Raw genomic sequence first — 17,927 nt, forward strand, 5'->3', positions numbered from 1 at the left:
AATAATTGACATTGGTGATTCATACTGATAGTGTTTGATGCTTTCTGGACATGCTTCAGAGAATGAAGTTCATCTTGGTATTATATAGCTCTTTAGAAATTTCTGTATACTAAATGTTCATTTGGAAACCTGGTAACTATGACTTGGTTGTACTGTTTTAGGAAGTCATGAATGCTATCTTTGGATAGATGTTCTCTGATCATGTTTTAATTTAACTACATTAAAGGAAACCTAAGGTTGGCAAAATTGAGAAATGTGAAAATTAAGACTATGCAGCCTTAATTGGACTCCTTTGCATGTACATTACAGTTTTGTTTAATTACATAATCCTCTCTCCCCTTCCATTAAATTCATGTTATTCAAGACCCAGGATAGATGCTGTTCACTTAATGAGGAGCTAATACTTTGTTTTATCCTCCTGGTTCAGTGTGTGGCTTTAGGCATTATTTACTGCGTATTACCCTGCAGCAAAATCAGAGCTTTTAATTTCCCCAAGGGCGCTCCTGTAGTCCTCATCACTGCAGCATCTGAATTCTTCACAAAAATTATTGAATTTATCTTCACAATATCTCTCTGACACAAGATAGTTTATTCCCCCTGCTTTGCAGATGAGTATCTGAGGTACAGAGAGCACAAAGTCAAAGTTGTTCACTGATTTGGAGTGGCTGCTTTGGGATGCATACAGTCTATTACAGTTTCTTTTTGGGGAGAACTTAGCATTATTATATCACTTTATATGTTCAAAGCACAACTTCCATTGTTTTTGGTCACTGTTGCAAGTCCTCAGCACTTCTGCAAACTGGACTTCAGGTGTCTAAGTTAGATAGCTAGAAGATAAGCAAGACAAAATTAATGACAGCTGTGAAAAATGGGGTTTAAGTGACTTAGAATCCAGTTCTGTGGGGCTACAAGCCATTGCTTAGCTGCAAGCATGTCCTTTTACATATTCGATGTCTTCCATTTTGTGGATATAGTAAAAGCAGTCTTTCTGCTTTCATTTTCTGTGCTTGCTGTTTCTAGAAGCTGGGAATGGCAACTAGAGGGGGAAAAATTCATCTTGGTCCCTGCAAACTTCAGTGGGATGCAGAGAGATTCTTTGGACAATATAGCTGTTAGATATAACATCTCCCCAGAGCATGTGCAAAATAAGATTTTTTTCAAAAGCCTAGAATTTGACTTTGGGTCGTTTTCTATGAGAACAGCAAAAGTAGCGTTCCTGACATGAAGGCCAGATTTCAAGTTCCTCCTCTGAAGTTGCTTTTGCAAAATGATTTTGCAAACTTTTATTTTAATTTGGACAAAATAGCACATTTTTTCTACCATCATTTTTAGAAATAATGGAACCATATCTGCTGAAGCCTTCCCAAAGAAATCAGCCTGAAACAGACTTCCAACATGGAAAAAGTCTGCATAAATACTTAAATTTTATAAGCACTGAACACTGTGTTTTATAATGGACAGTAGTAGGCAAAGTTAGCTGTACACAGTGCTACCATCTGTCTTGATGAAAGTGTATAGCTGGGTAATAGCTGTACCACATAGGTGTGGTGAAGGTAATATTAACTCCAGAGCAGACCCCTTCAAATTAAATGTTACCACAGCCGCATATTGCCTGTAGCAGGTTAGGAGTTAGCTCAGCACAGTTCCTTATTTTCCTGCGTACCCTTGCCTCACAGGAAACACCATAAATATAAATCACCAAGTCAGCAAAAAAATAACGTAATCCGTAAGGTATTAACTCATGCTCTAGGGACTTTTCCCAGATCCTGAGAAGGTGACTGCAGCTTCGTGCTGCTTCTTCAGCCCCATAGCCGTCCTTCTGTCTTTCTAGAGCAAGTTCCATGTCTCACTGGGGTCTTCTCCCAGAAACTGAAAGAGTCCCTGACTTGTTGTTGCAGCCAATAGCCACGAATCTCTCTTTCTCTGACTCTCACAGTCTTTCACTCTCCATTCCCCTAGCTCTTTTCTCCCCTGGAACTTTTTACTTTCTCTGGGCTAGCCAGTTATCCTTATCAGTTGGACCAGTCCTCCTGGGCAGGCCAGCAATTAGATTTTCACTGCCTGCAGCTGCGTTGTAGCCTTTGCAAGCCAACAGCCTACTACACCCAGCAAGCATGTAGCCTACTACACATCCTCCCCTCCCAGGGGGGAACCCTCTTCCGTTTTTTGTTTTTATTTCCCCTCCTCCCTTCTTGGGAGAAGGAGTCCAACCTCACTAATTGTAACCCCGGGCAGTAGGGTATTGTTCCCAGTCTCTGTCCATCCTCCCGGTGTTTCCAGCCCAGGTCTTTCAGCTCTACCCACTGAGCCCTTGGCTCTCATTTCTGTCCCTCTTGGACGCTGGGCTGTTTGGCCCCGGTTTCTCCTGTCATGGACACTAGCCTGAGCTTTTCTGGCTTCAGGCCATAGCTATCACCTTCCTGGATCCAGCTGCTCAATCTCACTTTCTCTGGCTTAACCTTAGTTAGCCCTCAAGCAGTACTCCCCCAGGGCACTTACTGCCTCAGAACTATTCACAGCTAAACCTGATGTGCTCTCTGGCACCAAGCGACCTTTTCACCCCCTATTAATCATGGCTAGTCCTCTGGTGTAAAACCTAACGGTAAACACTAGCCCTCTGGCTATATACCAAAATCCCCACTCTGGGTCTCCTACTAGACCATATCTCCCTGGAAGCCCTCATCTCCTTTCTTGCAGTTCCCCAGGGCCACTTGGTCTTAGTCAGTCGGTCAGTCCCTCTGCTGCAGCCTTCTTACCCAACTGCTTTTCTCCTTGCTGCCTTTCCTGTGAGGCAATTCTTTAGTCCCCCACAGGGTTGCCATGGATCAGTCTGAGGATAAGTCTGCCCTTCCTTGTTGAGGTTTCTTCTTGAAGCCATAGAAGCCCTCTTGTTCCCTGTTATAATCCCCATCCCCCTTTTTACAACTCATGGGGGGGGGGTTGTTTTAGAGTTTCGTGTTCCTCTGGCCCCTCTTACTAACAACATAGACACAGGTTATCAGTTTTACCAGCCTGGAGTCTCCCAGTGACCTGCTTCCATGAGTGTCTCCTCTAATTCGGGACCAGCCTTCCACCTGTACTCTGTATTGCAATAACAGTCTGTCACCTCTCCCCGGGTGCAGGCCTCCAATCTGGAGTCTTCTCTTTTGGAAGATTGAGATGGGTTCCCCACCGGGCCCAGACCCCACTGGAAATTACTTTGGTCCCAAGGCTGTTATGACCCCACACTGGCCACAGCCTGGCAGTCTCCATGTGTAGTCTCTATCCATCGTTACCCACATAGGCCTGCCTTATAATATCAGCCCATCAAACATTGCCACCATGTGAGTGGCTTCACTGGGGTGTTCAGCGCTAGCTGTCCCTGTGCCTTTGGCTCTTCTGTCTTGTACCTTCAACTGACTGCATACCTTACTGTCCCAGCTGTCTGGAATACTTGTTTTAGTTTCTTCCAGACTACCCTGAAGCAGAGCACTGCCAGTCTTCCCACTTGTCTTCCCTGTGAGCAGGATATTTATCTCCTTTTTTTCATGGCTGTAGCAGGTGTTGTTACTGTTTCCTCATCTGGCTTCAGCTCTTTCTCAATAATCTCTGGGGACTTCCCTGGGGGTCTTGACTTTTGTTGTCCTTCACGGTGCGGGTGGGGGTTCTATCTGTAGTCTCTGGCATTGGTTCCTGTTGGGGTCCACCTATTTCCCATAGTGACCCACAGGACCCCTTCTTTGCCTTGCAGCTTCCACACCCCTGTGCTTACCCATTGAGGTTTACTGTCCACTTCTGGAAACTTAGTCTTTCTCGGGGTCTTCTCCCCCTGCCCTACCTCCTCATCTCCCTTTCTGGGTCTCTACAACCTGCCTCATGGGTGTGGTAGTTCCTAGATCTGTCTGTCTGTCTTTCTCTGGGTTCACTTTTGGGTTGTGGTCCTCTACCTGGTCAATCTCTGTCCCCTCCGCCTTCCCCCTCCCAGAGGGCTCTGTATCTCTTTTTGTGGCTGTGGCACAGTGGCAGACCTCCCTTGGACCTCTTCCCACTTGGCTTCCAGCTGTAGGATTTGCCATTTTATAGCCAGCACCTCTGCCTCTCTCTATTCCTGGTGGTGGTGTTCAGCCTCCATCTGCTCTAGGAGCCTTTTGCCTCTCTTTCCAAAAGGCCACGGACTAACTGCTGAGTTTGGTCAATTCCTTTCTCAGCCCTTCTATGTCCTGTATATGCCTACCCTCCAGTTTCCGTTGTAGATTGTCTGCCTGCTCATCTGCAAAGAGCTGTGGCTTTAACAGTTCACGCTCCAGCTTCTCTGTGTGATCAACAACCCCACACTTCTTCTGGGAACTCAGCCATTTCTCCAGGATTTCTAATGTCCCTTCCTGCATGCACTGCTGCTGTTCTCTCTGGAACTGCTGCATCTGATCTGTCATGAACTGCTGCTGCTGCTGCTTCAGTCCCTTCAGCAGAGCTCCTATCTCTCATTCTGCCCACATTCTTCACCACCTGTAGCTGGTTTGGAGTTAGAACAGTTCTTTATTTTCCAAATAAAACAGACAGAGCCAATAAAGGGTTCCCAAAACTTAGGATCTTTTTCCAGATCCTGAGAGGGCAACTCTGGCTCCGTACTGCTTCCTCAGCACTACAGTTTTCCCTCTCTCTTTCTAAAATGAGTTCCCTGTCGTAGTGGAGTCTTGTCCCAGAACCTGAGAGTTCCTGGCTCCATCTTACCCTTAGCCATGAAGCTCTCTCCAGCTCTCATAGTCTTTCACTCTCCCTTCCCTGGGAGCTTTTTACTTCTTCTGGGCCAGCCAGTTATCTTTACCAGCTGCCCCAGTCCTCCTGGCCAGGCCTGCAATTAGATTCTTGCTGCCTTCAGCCAAGCTGTAGCTCCTGCATGCCAGCAGCCTGCTATACCCAGCAAGTATGCGGCCTGTTACATGGCTCCTCATGATTTGGCCATAGACTATCTCTTTATTCCAGTACACGTTTATCTCCACTACTGCAGTCCTTAAAATATAACCTCCAACAGGGAGGAGGGACTGTCTTGCTGTGTGTTTGTATGATGCCTAGTACATTGGGGTCTAAACTTTATTGGGACGTGAGAATACAACTTAAATAGAAAAAGTATTAACCTGGCCTCAGTTTCACAGTCAGCAAAGATAGCAGATACCAGACCTCCTCTGTTGAGACCTGTTTTGCTGTCTGTGCCCTGTCTTCTTTCTTTTGTTTCTCTGCCTTCCACGTTATGCTGATGTTTGCAGAACTTTCTGCTTTCCCATACTTGTACCTTATTGTGATTGCAGTCTTGAGGCTTTTGTTCATACCTGCTGGGATTCTTGTGCTCATATTATATCATTGCCCGGTAACAGTATGAGAAACTGCATTCAGTACTCTGGAGTTGAAACTTTTTGCCCAGATGGTCTGTTGTGTGCATCTGGTGCATTTCCTCATTTCTGTTGGTGTCATGAGTATAATTTCTGGGCAGAAAAATTTGTCTCACAAGGTTGTTCACAATTTTTCCATCGTAAATCTCATTTTCACAAACCAAAAATATGCAAAACTTCCAAGTGATTGAAATGCTTCTTTTGTGTGATTTCAAAATATGATTTCAAAATGTTAGTTTCAGTTGCAGCTGTCTTTACTGGGTTTTTTTATGGTAATTCATGTTTTGAAGTAAAGGTAATTTTTAAAACAATTTTTTTTTGTCAAAACATGTTATTCCACCAATTTTGAAATGCATGTAAAATAAGAAATTCCTCAGAAGTGACTCTTCCTCCTCAAAACTTCCAGTTTTGATAGTTTGGCATTGTCTGGTGAGTTTTATTGAAGAATTCCTGGCCAGCTCTACAAGTCGGGTGCTGATATGGACTGGAGACTCACAGGACTCGCTGTCCTCACACTGTTTCTTGATGACTACATGCTTTGGCTGCATGCTGAATCCACAGGTGCAAACAGAACTGATTGAAATAAGCAGAGCTGTGCTATTCTCAAATCTCTCTGGATTCTAGAATCCGCAGCTGCAGTGAACCTGCTGGTGTCTGACTGTACAATTTTAAACTGTAATTAACATTTTGGTTGGTTTCAACACAGGCTGGATTATCAGAGGGGTAGATGAAGGAGTGGGAGAAAATTATTCTCATTATTAAAGCAGACTGCTGGGAGGTAGCACAGTCCCGCTGGCCAGTGTCAGAAGTTTTGCGTTCTATTTGTGACTGTTACACAGATCTATTCTGTGGCTTTGGGCAAGTTACCTCACAGCCATTCATCCACTAGTAAAACTGGAAGTCTGATACTGCTCTTACTTTACTAAGTGTTTTGAAACCTTCAAGTATAAAGAACTTTAACAGCAGTAATGCGTAAGGGGACAGGGCTCCTACTACTACGTGGTTTTCAGCCTCCTCTCAGAACGTACTGCTGAGATCTGCAACCCATTTCAGATTAGAAAATGTTTGTCAGCATTATCCCACTAGTTTTTCTCCAAGATGAAAGGCACATTTGATCATTTTTTTCAGCAGATATAAAACCTGGAAAGAAAAAAAAAGATTAAATCGGAGGTTTTGAGGCAGTGACTGCTGAAATGTAAATGAACATGTTGTCCCTTAGTTCCTAGGGTGGTAGCTGGTTCATTTCCTCAAAACCCTACAGTTGCCATTGGTATTGTTCCTTTCAATCAAAGTATTCTTTTGATTTTTTAATTATCTTGGTAACTTGATTACAGAGCTCAGTGTGCTTTTTCCTTCCTTGATGCAGATTAAAATCTCTTTTGCATCAGGGATACTTGTATCAACTGTAATCCATTTGTGATTAAAACCCTTCAAAGTTTGTTTTTTTTTTTTCTGGATTAATGGTGTAAGTGTATCAAAGACTAGGGCTTGACAATGACGCTGTGCTTCAGTAACAGCAGAGTGGTTGTAAATTTGAGTCCATATCATCAAAGCAAAGTGTAGTGGGATTGAAACAGAGGAAAGTCCTGAATGGTTGTCTTGATCACAGGATTAGCTTCAGGGCATATGATTTTTCTTTCTGTGCAGGTTATACACCATGTATGCCAATAAAGACTCATGAAGTTAGCTCTTGTCACGTCCCCTTGTGTTAAGTCATGTAGTTACACAGCATCTAAAAACACGTATAAAATACAAACACACTTTAAGTTCTCTCATCTGCACGACCAATCAGGGTCTTGACTTTTGCTGTTCTCAAGCCTTTTTCTTCAAGGGATTTCATTTGGTTGTGTTTTGGAATGGCAGTGTATTGGAAGTGGAAGGACTTTTGGAAAGATATTGCTTTGGTATACTTGAGTGTCATCTGATATATGCATATCAAACTGTGGTTCGCCACATGTGATTACCAACTACAGACTTTAAATTTCCATTGTAGTGGATGATTCTTTGAGGTTCAGTGTTTGGAAAGGAGAGAAGCACATTTTACACTATGAAGTGGCATGCGTTTCTGAAGACGGGGGCCAGTTGTCAGCAGTAGCATATCTATAAGTGGGCGAGTGGGGCATCAGCCCTAAGTTCCAAATTCGGGGGCGAACCACAGTGGCAGTGCCTGGGGGAGTCTGTACCATGGCGCTGGTGCAGCCAGTGTGCAGTGTGCCTGTGCCATCCTGCCACGGCAGCAGCAGTGGGAGAACCCAAGACCTGGCAGATAAGACTCCCCCAACCACCTGGTCTCCAGCGGTTGGAATAATATATCTATCCCCATCTGTCTGTCTGGCTCTCTGCTTCCCCCTCCTCCCTGCACAGGGCATCAAAGGAGCTCACTAGGCCTCTGGTTATCGGTATCAGAAATGCCTTCTGTTGAGCATTCACCTATATGCTTCAGGGGAAAAAATAAAACAATGCAAAAGCAAAATGCTAGGAAAAAGAGAACAGTATGTTCTCTGTAATGCTTTTTCTTTAGAGACATCTACTGCTGGCAATAAGATTATATCACTGAAACCTTCCCTGCAGCTACATCTGCCACTGCCTACATTTTCCAACCTCAGTAATAAACTAATACTTGCCAGTGTTCATTTCTTCTGGCTTTCATTTCTCACAGATTGAACCAGCGCTATTTACCACAAAGCATCAAGTTTTCACTTAACATTGAGCATCTATGCCAAGCCCTTAAAACTATTCATAACTCTGAAGAATCTGGTTTTAAATTATATCGTAAAAAGTAAATGAGATTAATATACTAGTTCACACAGAGTTCATATATTGCTGACGCCAGCATATAAACATGATAGAAGTCGCATAAGAAGTTCTAGGCAAGACTACTCTGAAGTGGTGAATAAAATCTTTTTAACCAAAATATAGATTGTTGATAAAAGGTTATGACAGAAATTTTCTTACACGCAAATATTGAAGACCTATGTCATATTCTTTTTGTCTTCACATCAACTAGCACTTGAAATGCTGTGTCTTCTTAATATATTGGCACTAAATTATGAGCTGCATGCAGTGGGTCAATAGCCATCACTTCTAAGAAATGTTTGCAATGCCGAAGTAATGCAGATATGTAATTCCCACAGGATGCTATAGTTATTCACGAAGTTTATGAAGAAGGCGCAGCAGCTAGAGATGGCCGACTTTGGGCTGGTGATCAAATTCTTGAGGTAAATCTGCAAATTTTATTTAAATGTCTTAATGTTTAATTTAAAGTTGTTTTCTGAAAAAGCCCTTAACTACTTGGAAGATGCCGGTGTGTATAATGTTATATATCAGTTACCGTATGATCTTGAGGATTATTTTCTCCAAAAAAAGAACAGCAGTAAGAAATGCCCAACAAATCATATTTTGTTACAATTGGTGACTGTATTAAATTTGATCAGACAAGATGTGTCTTGAATTACATGATTCAGCTTCCATGTACAGTAATTCATAAAGATGCATCTGGTAAATCTTTTATTTAGAAGTCCCTACTGATACAGTGTTACTTTCTTATGTTCATGTCTTCCTTAATGTTGTTGTAATACCCTTCAGCATTAGTACATCTTGACAATTAGTAATATAAATAATCAAAGGTGTAATATTTTTTTTCTTACACTTCATGCAGTCTTCGTGTCTAGCCTAAAACCTCAGAAACATTTAAGGGGAATGCTGAAAAAAAAAGGAAGCATCTATTTGCCTGTCCTCAAACGTAGGAATCAATCCTTTAAATTTAAAGTGCTCTACATTACAGAAAACAATACAAATAAGTCCATGCTTGAAGAGTCAGTTCAGAATATTCATAGATGGTCTGTGATGGGTAGGTAGTGTGTGATGTAAAACCTTTTTGGCTGTATTTGTTTCTTTAACTAAAGGGATTTGATTAACTAGATGTTAAAAGAAACAAGTTATGGTGAACGTATGAATTTCTTTCTGTAACCTTGTGCAAGAAATAGGCCAACAACAGAACTGTTTTTCTTCCCCCCGCCTCCCTCGGAGATGAATATAAATCCAAGAATAGAATACAGATGGCAAAGAGTTAAGAAAGGGAGGCTGTTGATTGCAAAATTAAGCTAAAGTCAGCCTATGGTGGTTCTAGTGCAGCTGTTTACAGTGCCTCTCTGTCAAATCAGGACAAATTCCCAGCACACCCATTACAGCGCTAGTGCATGGGGTTAGAAAAATAGCGAGGGGTACCTAGGGAGTTGTCTTTACAGCTCTTTCACAGAAAATATTTTTTTAGTATTCAGACTATATATTTTTTTCATTTTAAAACAAGTGTGTATTCACAAAATGAGACCACGAAGCACGTAAAAAAAAAAAAATGGACAAGGTTAATGAATTCTATAGCAGCTAATCAGGAAGCTGCAGATCTTTTGATGTCATAATCTTTGTGTGAATTGTTTCTTTTAAAGCTCACCTGGTGAGGCAAATGTACAACAGTGCTGACTTCAGATAAGCCTAATTCAATCTGTTTCATACAGACGCATGAAAAGAAAAATACAGTGATGTAGCATATACATAATATATTCATCCTATCTAAAATTCATCCGTTTCAAATAATTGATGACTAAATTGTTTTTATATGGTTAGAAATATCAAGAAATTGTTTTTTTCTTTTTTTTTAAATTTATTGCATTGTATTTTTGTATTTATAGTTTTATATTATTAAATATTTTCTGATCCCTATGAAATCTTTGGTTTTTGATGTCCGAGCTTTTTTTTTTATAGAGTTGATGGTAAACTAAGGCACAGAACAGAAGACACATTCAGGCTATAGATGCTAGATTTGGCTATAACTGGAATCTGACCTTTAAGTTGCAAGAGTTTGTTAATACTTCCAAATTTGATCATAACTATTGCAGCCTTGACTTTTGGCCTGATTATTAATAGAATGCTCTCATGCTGCTTTCAGAGAAGTTTAACTGAAAACTCTAGTAGTGGTCTTGTGTGCCATCTATTGGAACAAAATAAAATAATCATCTCATAACAGCCTCTTTTGGCTTCGAGATCATCATTTTTCTGTAAATTTACATTTGAAAATACTGAAATCTGCTAGTAAGAGTTGGAGAAAATTATGCTCACCACAGAAATGGTCCAGTTCCCAGCCAACTTAGGTGGGATATTTTTTGTTCGTCAGCGTTGTGATCTTGGAAGGAAATTCAACTTAAGCATTACTTAAACAAAGAAAAAGCTGGAGAAATGTGTGTACAGAGGATCAGGCATTACTTCCACCTCTAAAATGAAGGATGAGAGCGGTTTTATAGTTCAAAGTGAATGCACTTTAATTGTGGCTACAGTAGGCAAGAGTGAATGCTACAAAATCAGCATTTTGCACAATTGGTAGCATTTTTAATCATGAGGACCCAGGACAGAGCTGCCTCATAAAGAATGCCTCCCCCTCAAGCTGGGGAGAAGGCAGGGCAGCGTGGCACCTTGGACACTAACTTGTTCAGAGAGGCCTAAGCTTAAGGTATCCAGCTTTCAGCTTGACTTCAGACTAACACAGCTAACTACCTCTCTCCACACGTTGACGGGACTGGCACAGAACACTGTGGCAATGTTAACTCTTGCAAATGCCATTGAGATGCTAAGGAAATAATTTAGGCCAAAATTTTCTTATTAGAGCACTTAAAATTGGGTAATGGATGTTGGTAGGATCTTTTTTAGAGAGGTTAGTCAACAAGAAATATAAGTGCTCAGCACAGCTGATAATCAGCCCACTGAAGCATGGTGCTGAAGCACCCAAGTTTGAGAATTTTGGCCTGCCACATAGAAGCATTATAAAGATAAGTATGTTGTTTATGAGGTACTCAGATTCTGAGGTGACAAAAAGCCAACTATTATGTGCCTTAGAAAACTGATTATTTGGTTATTTCAGGTGAATGGAATGGATTTGAGGAATGCTAGTCATGAAGAAGCTATCACAGCCTTGAGACAGACGCCTCAGAAGGTACAACTGGTTGTTTATAGGGATGAAGCTCAGTATAAGGACGAAGAGAATTTGGAGATTTTCTATATAGATCTACAAAAGAAAACCGGCCGAGGACTAGGCTTAAGCATTGTTGGAAAACGGTAAGATTTGCTCTTTATAGTCAGATCTGCATTTGAGTTGTATTTTTGCCACGTGAACAATTGTAAGCCACTAATTTGAATGTGAAGTAAGAAAGAGTGTCTTAAGCCACAAATGTTGGGATTTGAACTTCTCCAGCATTATGCTGGAGGATTCAGATCTCTGGGTTTCATACACATTCCTCTCTAAAATGAACAGTGTCATGGTGTAACTAAAGTTGTGGTTTCCTTTGGAAAAATGGCGTTTTGCAGCATAACGTAATAATAGGTACCTTGATTTATGAATCTTATGGTCCTGTCACGGACCACAAAACTAGGAGCCCTACAAGCTCGAGTGATTTTCACAGGCTCCATAGGGTTGCAGGCAAGTCTTAACTTAGCTGACTTGGTTTTCCCATCTTTCATAGACTTTCATAGACATTAGGGCTGGAAGGGACCTTGGAAAATCGAGTCCAGCCCCCTGCTGCAAGGGCAGGAAGTCAGCAGGGATCATAGGATCCCAGCAAGATAAACATCCAGTTGTCTCTTGAAGGCATTCAAAGTAGGTGCTGGAACCACCTCCGGTGACAGTCTATTCCAAACCTTGTGGGCTTGGACAGTAAAGAAGTTCTTCCTTATGTCCAGCCTGAAATGATCATGAAGGAGTTTGTGACCATTTGACTTTGTCATCCATTGGGGTGCTTTGGTGAACAGACGTTCCCCCAGATCCTGGTGAGCACCCCTGATAAACTTATAGGTGGCCATCAGATCACCCCTGAGCCTGTGCTTTTGCAGGCTGAAGAGTCCCATGGCTTTCAGCCTGTCATCATAAGGTCTGTTTTCCTGACCCTTGATCATGCGTGTGGCTCTTCTCTGCACACTCTCAGGCTTCTCCACATCCTTTTTTGAATTGTGGAGCCCAAAACTGGATGCAGTTGTTTTGGTTGTACTTTAAAATAGTACAACCACCTGGTGCCTGGAGGTCTATTGGAGGATGAATTAGGTAGGCACAAATCTTCAACAGCAGATATTTAAGTGTCTAACTCCCATCGGTGTTACTGAAACTTAGAAGCTTAGGCACAAAATAGGCACCTAGGCTGCTTGCAGACTGTGGCAGGGGGCCAACTTAGGGCTGAGCCTACCTGTCTCTTTAGGGCAGTCTGCCCAGTCTCATCTACCATGACTTGTTCCAAAAACTGGTGTAAAATTCAGGAGGCTGCCCAATTTACTGCCCCAATGCCAGGGAGCACTGTATACAACTCCAACCTTCCCTCATCATGTCCCATGCATTACAGATGGCATCCAAAACAAGTTCATAGATTCACAGATGCTAGGGTCAGAAGTGACCTCAACAGATCATTCAGTCCAACCCCCAGCCTAAACGGGGAAGTGCTGGGGTTAGATGACCCCAGCCAGATGCCTATCCAGTCTTCTCTTAAAGACCCCCAAGGTAGGGGAGAGCACCACCTCCCTTGGAAGCCCATTCTAAGTTTTGGCCACCCTTACCGTGACGAACTTTTTCCTGGTACCTAGCCTAAATCTACTCTGTCAGTTTGTGACTATTGTTCCGTGTTAACCCAAGAGGCACCCTGGTGAACAGCATCTCTGACCCCTTGTTGCATCCCACTAATGAATTTGTAGGCAGCCACAATATCATCTCTCAACCTTCTCTTGTGGGGGCTGAAGAGGTCCCAGTCCCTCAGTCTCTTCTCATAGGGTTTGTCCTGTAAGCCCCTAAGTGGCCTCCTTTGGACCCTCTCGAGTCTATCAACATCTTTCTTGAAGTATGACACCCAGAACTGGATGCAATACTCCAACTGCGGTCTGACCAATGCCGCATAGCAGGGAAGTATCACCTTGTTGGTGGTATTTGTCATGCATCTGCTGATGCATGATAAAGTGTGGTTAGCTTTCTGATGATTTTGTCACACTGACAACTCTTGTTCACCTTGGAGTCCACTATGACTCCAAGATTCCTTTCTGCTTCTGTGCTACTGAGAGGGTCACTTCCCAGCCAGTAGGTGTGCTGGATATTTTTGCATCCTAGGTGCAGCACTGTGTACTTGTCCTTGTTGTACTGCATCTTGTTGTGTACTTCCCACTTTTCTACCCTGTCAGTGTTTGCCTGCAATCGTTCCCTACCCTCTAAAGTGTGCACTTCACCCCACAATTTAGTATTATCCACAAACTTGGACAGAGTACACTTCGCACCCACATCCAAGTCGGTGATGAAGATATTGAAGAGTACAGGTCCAAGGACTGAACCCTGCAGTACCCCAGTATCTACATCCTTCCAGGTCGATACTGACCCATCTACTACCACTCTCTAGGTGCAACTGCTAAGCCAATTTGCCACACACTGTGGCAAATGTAAACATCTATGTCACAGCCTCTTAATTTATTATGAGAATGGGATAAGATACCGTATTAAAGGCCTTGCTAAAATCCAAGAAAACAACATCCACCTCTACTCCTGTGTCTAAGCACTTTGTGATCCTGTCATAAAGCAAAACCAGATTGGTCAGGCATGATCTATCTGCTGCGAATCCATGCTGGTTTCCCTGCTGCATTATTTTTCCTGCTGGACTCCCACAAATGTGATCCTTCATAATCTTTTCAAAGACCTTTCCAAGGATGGAGGTGAGACTGACTGGCCTATAATTATTCAGATCCTGCTTCCTCCCAGTCTTGAAAATAGGGACCACACTGGCCCTTTTCCAGTCCTCTGGGACCTGACCCAAGTGCCCAAAAGTTCTTAACCTTTGACCCAAATTCAGCCTCACCACATCTGAGGACTTACCAGGGTCTAGGCCTCTGGCCCAGCTGTGGCCTCGGGCATGTGTAGGCTTACTTTGGCCTAACTGCCCTCTTCATGGGGCTTCCTACATATGCCCCCTCACTGGGGCCTCCCTCGCTGTGACCCTCTTGGGTCTTGTACCTCATGGCTTTCAGGTGTCCGTAGATGTGCCTAGCTCCCATGCCTGTCCCTAGGTCTGGGTAACCCACCAGGATGTGGGAGCTGGGGTTTTAAGGCACCCCTCCCTGCCTTTCACTGGGGAGGCAACTGGCCTGGCATTTCTGGGGTGCTCCCCTGCCACAGGTAGCCCCACGAGACCATCCTTCCCCAGCAGGGTGCAGTTTTCAGTCATACCCAGGAGCAGTGCAGGCTTGTTTGCCTTGGTCTTATCCCTACTGGGCTATATGTTGTTTCTGGGCTGCTCTCTCTACTGGACCTTCTGTTTCAGCCTCCTACAGCTGTCTGTCTCTCACTGGCCCAACTCTCCGAACCCCACATTGGGTGCCTCCCCTCCAGAGTCTGCATTTTAGCCTCCTTCATTTCAACCTACTGTCTCACTGAGCCTTTCTTCCCCTTGACAGTGATGTCCCCCACATTGAGGGGAATTTCAGCCCCCTTAAGCTCTGGCCCCACCTCCAGGCCAGTCAGGGTGCAAGATAGCTCATCATGGCCCTGGCCTGCCCCTCACTTTAGGCTTAATTGCCCTTTGGCCTTCCTGCCCTGGCCCTCTTGCATTGACCAGTTGGTTTGTTGGTCTCAGCCCTGCAGCAGCTGACCTCCTTAGACAACAGGGGTCCCCTTTTGGGCCCTACCATACGGCCATCTCACACTAGGCTTGCTCTAGTCACAGAGATCTTAATAACACCACTCTCCTCTCAACTGGACTCACCCCTGCCTGTTCTAAATCAGGGGCTTGCCTAGCCCATATGTAGGCCCGCAAGTTGTGAGCCCCTATTCTGGCCTGGACCTTATTTTCTCTAGGCCCAAGCCTTCTTTGTGGGACTTGGGGCCTCACTGGGCCCCCAGGAACCTCCTGCCATCCCCGTAGTTCCACCTTTACTGCTGAGGTGTTGCGAGCAGTGGCTCAGCCAGGTGGTGTTGTTCTGGCTTCAGCAGCAGACTGAAGGCTGCTAAGCCCTCTCCTCCAATCCCAGGACCCTCCTGGGGTCATCTAACTGCCTCATTAGGGCTAGCCCACACCTGCAGGCTGCCCGTTCTCAAATCTTTAAGTCATGGGCACCCAAAGTGCTCTCCCACACAGGCATTAAAAAACCCAAACAAACATTGCTTTACTTTAAACTCTGTGTGCACCCACGACAAGCCCAGGTCATGGGCAACTGGTGTCACTTTAGTCAGGGGGGGCGTGTGTGCCCCCCCCCCCCCCCCCCCAGAAATTAGTCAGTGATTGAGGGGAGTGTGTGTGTCCCTGCCTCCATGGCCAGTCTTGCCAACTGGGGGTGATTCCCCACACGGCCAATTGCGCCAACCAGGAAGCAGCTGTGGCACTCCCAGAAGTGGCCCCGGGGCTTCATCCAGGCGCTCCCACTCCCCACCCAGTGCTCGCGGGGGGACACCAGTGCTTCTGCCTGCCCCGCTTCACCCCCCATGCTAATTGCCTAAGCAGGGAGCGCAACTTGTCAGGGGTGCAACAGCACTCTGAGGGGGTGCAAGTGCACCCTCTATGCATCGCCACTGGATGAGGTGCTTTAATGGGGCTTTTTTGCCTCTTAAATCTAATTGCTGATTGAATCTAATTGCTGATTGATAAAAGTGCCAAAAAACCTCACGGAAGCACCTGGCGTATACAGGCACTGCAGAGCCAGGTCAAAGTAACATGCTACTTCTTCCTGTAAAACATGGTTTGTGGGGGTGGGGCATTTAAATGTCTGCAAGCAGCCCTATATGCCTTTGAGGATCTGGGCCAAAGTGACTGTGGAGCTTTATAAATGGCACTTGTCAGAATGCAGTGCAGTCAGAAATGTTACTTTTGTTGTATAAGTAAAAAGTAGCTTTTTACTAATGTATTTTCAGAATATTTCCTGGTTAAAATGAGTAGCTCGTGAGTAGCTTCCAAAGGTCAAGTGGGTCCAAAATTAGTTTGTTCCTTCTGCTCCCAAGTTTTTTTTTAAATGTCTTTTAAATGCAAGTAATCTGAATTGCACTCACAGAGAATATTGGATTGTATAATTAGCCATATGCTTCTTGCATTGTCAGAAATGGAAGTGGAGTGTTTATCTCTGACATTGTTAAAGGAGGCGCTGCAGACCTTGATGGGAGATTAATTCAAGGAGATCAGATCTTATCTGTTAATGGAGAGGATATGAGAAATGCCTCACAAGAGATTGTTGCTACTATACTCAAGGTGAGTACATAATACATTCTTAGATATTAAATTGCAGTTACTGACATTGTGCAAGGTAATTATCTTGGAGAGCTATTTGTGCACAGACAGGACAACCTGAAACCGATTATGAAGACAGAAATGTGATCTAAAATTACATTGGGAGGTTCATTTAGATATAGCTCTACATGTGTATTTATGTAGTGTGCAGTGGCAAAAATGGAGATACATATATTGTTTAGACATTTATTTCAGAACCCAACCATATATTTCAAGAGTTAGAAAAATGTTATGAAAGTTGAAAGGCATATAACTGAAACTGAGTTGGATTGAAGCTATCCCTAGCAGCCACCAAACTGAAGCATAAACCTGGCTTTCCTTGCGAGTTAGTGCTTTTGACTGAATGATTTGGAACTAGTTCCTGACTAGAAATACCAGGTCAAGAACAGGCCTACTTAAGGAGAGACTGCTACTCCAGAACTATGTGGAAATACTTTCTTAATGGGTTTGCAGGAAAAGGGTGTTGTAGGTGGGGAAAGAATGCAGGTTACTAGCAGGTCCATAAGATCCATAGGGCCCTATACTCTCGATTGAGAATAACCATTACCTACAGCCTCCTACCTCTGTTGTCTACCTCAAACTGTGTTGAAGAGAAAGGGCTATGTTCACTGATATTCTCATGAAGAAGTAGAGTATTTATTCAGGGTAGGGACTTGGCCCAAAGTTTCCCCATGTAGAGGTCAGTCTTTAATAGCACGAGACATTCTTATTAAACAGTGTCTATGTGTTTTATGTTCAGATCTGCTCTGTTGAGCAGTATCTTTCCTGCTGACTTGTTTTTCACAGGTCTGGTTTGCTGCTGCTGCCTGTTATTGTATAACTGTGCTGGTTTATTGTGTTGATCCCAATCCCAAAGTGGCAGTATAGAGACACCTGCTCAATGTAGTGGGCTTTGAATTGGGCCCCAAGAACTTGTTATGTGGTTCAAATCAAAACAAAAGAAATAGAAAATTTAAAGTTTTGTGTGTTAAACCTTGATGGTTTCTTCAAGAAGTTACCAAATAGTAGGCCTGTGTGAAGCGGCTAGTATTTGCTTTGGATTTGGATTGGGCAAGTCTGGGGGACAATGATTAGATTTGGTGATTCAAATCACTGTCCCGATTCGATTTGGCCAAATCACCGACTATTCCAGGCCCATCCCCCGCTCACTCTCCCAGCCCAGCAATGGCTGCCCTGCCTGCCCCAGCTCCTGGAACTTGGGGAACCCCACCCCCGCTCTGACTCAACAGGTGCTGCTGGGCAGGGGGGTGATCCCTGCTGTCCCCTACTGCCCCACGCTGCA

At 43.8% G+C, this 17,927-nt stretch overlaps 1 protein-coding gene across 7 annotated transcripts in view; it reads left to right on the forward strand.

Moving 5' to 3' along the window:
• The window catches only part of PATJ (PATJ, crumbs cell polarity complex component), a 226,842-nt gene that overhangs the window by 182,661 nt on the left and 26,254 nt on the right, over nt 1-17,927 (forward strand). For all 7 annotated transcript variants that reach the window (XM_019531540.1, XM_019531542.1, XM_019531543.1 and 4 more), the window contains 3 exons: nt 8,501-8,584; nt 11,278-11,471; nt 16,459-16,606. In XM_019531540.1, the coding sequence (XP_019387085.1) occupies nt 8,501-8,584; nt 11,278-11,471; nt 16,459-16,606 (426 nt within the window). The remainder of the gene's footprint in view (nt 1-8,500; nt 8,585-11,277; nt 11,472-16,458; nt 16,607-17,927) is intronic.

Source organism: Crocodylus porosus, unplaced genomic scaffold (genome assembly GCF_001723895.1).
Source record: "Crocodylus porosus isolate Cpor-Errol unplaced genomic scaffold, CroPor_comp1, whole genome shotgun sequence".
NCBI lineage: Eukaryota > Metazoa > Chordata > Crocodylia > Crocodylidae > Crocodylus > Crocodylus porosus.